The 5418-nt window shown below is 40.5% G+C and overlaps 1 protein-coding gene across 3 annotated transcripts in view; it reads right to left on the bottom strand.

The window, feature by feature from the left end:
- Nucleotides 1–5418, bottom strand: part of col22a1 (collagen, type XXII, alpha 1) — a 99729-nt gene that overhangs the window by 12354 nt on the left and 81957 nt on the right. For all 3 annotated transcript variants that reach the window (XM_032534839.1, XM_032534840.1, XM_032534841.1), the window contains 2 exons: nucleotides 1693–1746; nucleotides 1462–1515 (listed from right to left, as the gene is read on the bottom strand). In XM_032534839.1, the coding sequence (XP_032390730.1) occupies nucleotides 1462–1515; nucleotides 1693–1746 (108 nt within the window). The remainder of the gene's footprint in view (nucleotides 1–1461; nucleotides 1516–1692; nucleotides 1747–5418) is intronic.

Here is a 5418-nt window from a genome sequence, read left to right as displayed (position 1 = left end):
TAGTATCTTGATCCATGAAATAACTGGCCTTTAAATATAAAAATGGACCTGTCTCTATGGGAATTTAACATAGAGGTGTGTATACTTATGTCCCCTGTATTTTAAGGACTTTTAGCACTTATTTATTTACAATATATTATTCATTCACAAAGAAAATTGGTGTCCTTAAAAGGTTGGATTTTCCCAATTTTTTTGAATTAAGGCATTAAGATCAATTTCCAAAAGATGTTTTTTTATTCCTCTTTTTAATCAACTTTAGCATGGGTGTTAGGGCTGCACAATTAATCGAATTTTAATCGCGATCACGATTTTGACTTCCCACGATCAAATTTGCGTGATAGAGCGATTAATTTTTTTAAAACGTCATTTCATAGAACGCTCCGGGTTTTTTGCAAAGCCAATCTACTGCTCCGTCAACCCGTCTAATCATGTGCCAGTCAGAGTAGTTCCCTGCACCCAGTGCAGCTTAGTTTCTAGATGGAGACAGTCACAGAGGACAGAGTAACGGGAGGAAAACTCCAGGTTTACCAGTTTACCGAAAACACACATTGTCCCGTCTGTTGTTTTTCAGACAACAGCAGTGAGCAGTGCTGTAGCGTCTGTTAGTTGTTAGCTAGTTAGCGTCTGTTAGCTGTTAGCTCCTCTAGGACGCACGGTGCTAAGTCCTCGCATCCGCTGCAATGTGTTTTCATGGATAAGGTTTAATTTTGTGTTACATTACCCATTCGTCTGTAAAGCCGTGCTCGTGTGGGATCTCTCCTCTTACTCCGCGCCCCGCCACAAGCGGCCGTGGTCCACGCTTCTGACATTTGTCTACAGTTTAATTTTTATTAACACAGCTGTATATTGTTAAGTATGAGGGGCAAACCTGTGTTTGTACCAGTGTTCCGTGGTAACTCTGCTATGCGGCCGCCACGGCGAAGAACACAGAAGAAGTTTTGAATGCAACTAACTTCAGTTGTAGAGTAATGGTGAGACGAGAGCTGGACTTGGACCTGGGCCAGAGATGTGACCCATGGCCGAAATCATAGTTCATAAAAATGCAGGGTAGTGAAGATACAGACGTTTCATACACACGCCGTGTGAAACCGCCATTCGACCCGTGCTGGACCCGTTCCTAATGATCAGCCGTCTCTCGGGAGTAGCGTCCATCACACCCCTCTCGCAGTATAAACGCCTCTGTACGTTAACATTTGTGGTAAAGTCACAATAATCGTGAGAATAATCGCGACAAATTTTGATCAAAATAATCGTGATTATCATTTTGGCCATAATCGTGCAGCCCTAATGGGTGTGTAAACTTATTCTAGCCACTGTATGTACTTTGGTCATGGTTATTATGTAAGTGGCTACAGGTTTCTACCACACTCTCACATGTATTGTTGTATTTCTTCAATGTAATTGGTTTCTTATGTTCTGGGAAAGAAATTAACTAAACTAAAGTAGGAATAGATAACTTACAGGAGATCCAGGTAGACCCGCTTTTCCCGACGGCCCTGGTTCACCTGGCTTGCCCTGGAATGCAAAAAGAAAAAAAAAGAAGACAGGTTGGGAAAATTGATGGGGAAGGACAGCAAGAAAAACGACGAGAGTGCCACTTTGTGTCCATATCTATCTGTCTGCATGACACTGTGCTGCGTCTGTCTTTCGTTGGCATCAGACTGCCCCCCCCCGCAAGTGAAAATAACTCACCGAATCTCCACTTGGTCCACTGATTCCTTCTCTGCCTGGAGGTCCCATAGGGCCCTGCCAAAACAAAACAGAAATAGCCTGTTAAATTATGTCTTTTACATGGTGAAAACAAAGATATTGAATCCATATCTCATATTTAGAGCATGCTGAGGAAAACTGCAAGCTTGATCCCTTTAATCGTCCTTGGAAAACAGCCTTTACCGTAGTAGTGAGTTAAATGTGAACTCCGCTTTCAGTGTTTAGGTGTTTCTTACTTTAGGAGACGGGATGTGAGAACATTGTGTCTCCAAACCTCGCAGGCAAACAGGATGAGTTTAAAGTAAAATGTTACATCCTGCTACGAGACAAATCTGGGAATAAATGGGCTGCGGCCTTTAAATGTGTACGTGGGAGGGATTTGAGTTTGGCACCTGGAGAAGATAAATGACATCCAACGCCCAAAAAAACTCAAAAGATATAAAGATGCTACATTTGATACCATGATACCCTGCTTTTTATTATTGTATAGACAAGATTAAAGGTGTTGTTGTCTGCTGAAAATGTTGCATTTTGTCCAAAACCTTTTTTAAATCTCCGTAGTTGTCGCTGCATTCCCTCAATCAATGGAAGATTGGTTCCAGGCAGTCATAATGATTATTGTTGGGAACTGGGTGACTAAACCAGGAGAGGATGCTGCATAAGAAAGAATGGCAGATAGGATTTTTACAGGGAAGAGAAATATTTGCTGTAGGGACCTGTATACTACTTTTATACAGGAAATGCATAAAGGAAAGCTAAGGTAGGCATTTTAAAGTTATTTCTCTATATTCTGTAAATCACTTTATTGCAGCTTGTGTGTGTGTTGCGTGTGTGTGTGTGTGTGTGTGCGTGTGCACGTGTGTGCGTGTGTGTGTGTGTGTGTGTGAGAGCGTGTGCATGCGTGGATATTGACCGAACTACAGATTGAAGGTACCTTCTGGTGGTCACAATTTTGATTTGTATGCATGTCGAAAAACACAACTGCAAAGCCAGCAAAAAAACAAGAGTGTAATTTCCGCTGGGGATGGGGGAGACACGTCCCCCTCACTTGTCAACATCCTGTTTATGTTTGCCTTTTGTTTCAGGAGGGTTTTCTGACTTAGCTCTCTCTAATGTTTTAAGGTCTCTAATCTAGAGCTAATTGTCCTCTTACTGCCCTACCACCACAGTCCAGAGAACCAAAAATCTAAGTATCCCCCTTTTGTCCTCGGTTAATTTTCATTTGCTGGATTGATTAAAAAGCAGAGGCAAAGAGAGAGAGAGAGAGAGAGAGAGAGAGAGAGAGAGAGAGAGAGAGAGTAGTAGCCAATGTAGCCTAGAATGATATGCAGGGTATGTACAGCAATCCTTTAGTTAAATTTACTACTTTTTAATACCTTTTTTACTACCTTCAGAATTTTTTTTAAAACCATCACGACAATGAATTGCAAGTGTTAATCAGCGACCTTTCTATTATTTACACAGATTTTGACATTTATAACATACGAAAATGATATATGTAGAACAACACATTACAACATCTTGCACATTTATTTCACTTAGTAAATAAAAGTAAAACAAACTACTAAATGTGCATGAAGAGAATGGATAGTGAGAATGAGATCCAAAGTAGGGAGGGTCTGGGGGTATGCCCCCCAGTTTTTTTTTTTAAATTAACCATTAAATGGCACTTTCTGGAGAGTTTTGTGCAAAAAATGAGAAATTAAGTCTTGCATAATATGTGCAAAACTGTAGGGTTAAGAGCCTTTGCATTGTTAGGTATCAACAGTATTAGGGCATTCAGCATTTACATTATTAACTTTTCATGAATAAGAAAATGACCCAGACAATGTGCCAAACATAATGAACCACATGGAGAGACAGATATATGTCAGCAACAGCTGAGAAGATTTGGGTCTGTGGTGAACAGGTCCAGGGGTCCCTGGTGTAGGGACCAGGGACCCAAAGTTAAATTAATGTTGAGGGATCAACTAAGACCACTGAAATTCTAAAGAATGAGAACCACTGATTTACATAATTTCTAATCCTTTAGCCTTTGTGCCAAGGCTCAGTAATGTTTGGCCCTCATCCTCTGTGCAGCACTTACTGTATTTACTTTTTTGGGAAAATAAATACTTTTTGTTCATTTTATGAAACATTGAATGAATTATTTACAGTTACATTTAGATATTTAGAGATCATCAGATTTTTGCTCATGTTTACAACTTTGTGCACATTCAAAATATAACTCCTCCCATCTCTGTTGTCCGAGATTTGGAGAGTTGTAATATAGTCTGCTGTGCATGTCATTGCTCCGTTCATATGGTGGATCTCACTCAGACCGTTTGACAGATACAGAGGCCCATTTGACAAACAGGTTACGAGGAGGCTGTACGCTGCTCATTATCGGAGGTCTACGCACGGATGCCCACAGCAGAGCGGGTCCACCAGCCGCGCTGCTCACCTCTATTTTTACAGAGAGAGTGGACACGAAGCGACGGACGGGTCTCTGAAAGCACATCTAGTCGATCATAAGTGGCTCAACAAGTAGATCTATAGATAAACTCATCTTTAAGAAATTTGACCGACAGCGTGAGAAATCGGGGGTGTGAGCGTGTGAAACCAGTCAAATGCGTGTGTCTCACGGCCAATTCGTGAGAGTTGGTAGCCCTGGAGTCGGGAAGCATTTCTTTAAACAGCTCTGAAATTCCTTTATTTGAGTTAAATGAGTGGTGTTTAACTGCAGTGTTCAGACACCACAGAGCCTCCGCGCGCAGTGTTGGTGTGGCGCCCATGGCCACCCTACTACAGGCCTGAGCCAGTCCTAAACTCTGGGTTGTTCACCCAGCTATCAGAAAACTTGCATTTGCCCATTAAAAGACGACGATGGTTGTCCAGTCGTGTAAGATATGGCTTGAAGCAAGTCTAAAATAAAACGTAAGCCAGCCACTTCTGCTGAGCGCGCAGTGTTCTGAGATGATGTCGAACGACCACTGAATATGACGTCAGCATCAAACATAGACGGAGACGAAAGATCGATTATGTGCCCAGACACGCCAAAGCCCATATTTAAACGGACTAACGCAAACGCAGGATAGAATTTCAATCAGAATAGGACACCTGATAGTCTGAAAAAAATAATACCTAATTTAAAAAAAATAATACCTCTGAGACTAAATTTAACACTTTTAATGGCCTTAAATTTGACAATTTTGATTTATCACTTTTTAATACTTTTTAAAACCCCGCGGACACCCTGGATATGTAACCCGAAAAAGAACTGATTAATTAGCAGAATATCTCTCTACTGTCAGATACAGAAAGCAGAGACATATCCTAACCAGGTACAGGCTCAGTGACCTCAAACTGGCAGTTGAAACAGACACACAAAAGGTCATGGCAACCAAAATAAAAAAAGAACATGTAGAGACAGAGATGAACTTTCTCCTACAATGTACAGCATTTCAAAGCATTCAAACATTTATTTTAACAAATTGAACTCTTTAATCCTGGATTTGAAAGAACTGAATGTCCTTTCAAAATGAAACAATGAGAAATCTTGCTGCCAAACATGCATAAACATACGTACTGTTTATAGTGTTCTGTCCAAATGTTTGTCCAAATTGTATTTTCATGCTCTGGCAACATGTTATTGAAACTTTCATGCCAAAAAAGCTCCTTTGGTTTGAATATATATATATATATATATATATATATATATATATATAT

The sequence above is a fragment of the Etheostoma spectabile genome, chromosome 14, assembly GCF_008692095.1.
Source record: "Etheostoma spectabile isolate EspeVRDwgs_2016 chromosome 14, UIUC_Espe_1.0, whole genome shotgun sequence".
In the NCBI taxonomy this organism is placed as follows: domain Eukaryota; kingdom Metazoa; phylum Chordata; class Actinopteri; order Perciformes; family Percidae; genus Etheostoma; species Etheostoma spectabile.
The sequence above is the reverse complement of the archived record's forward strand: the minus strand, read 5'-3'. Positions and strand labels throughout refer to the sequence as shown.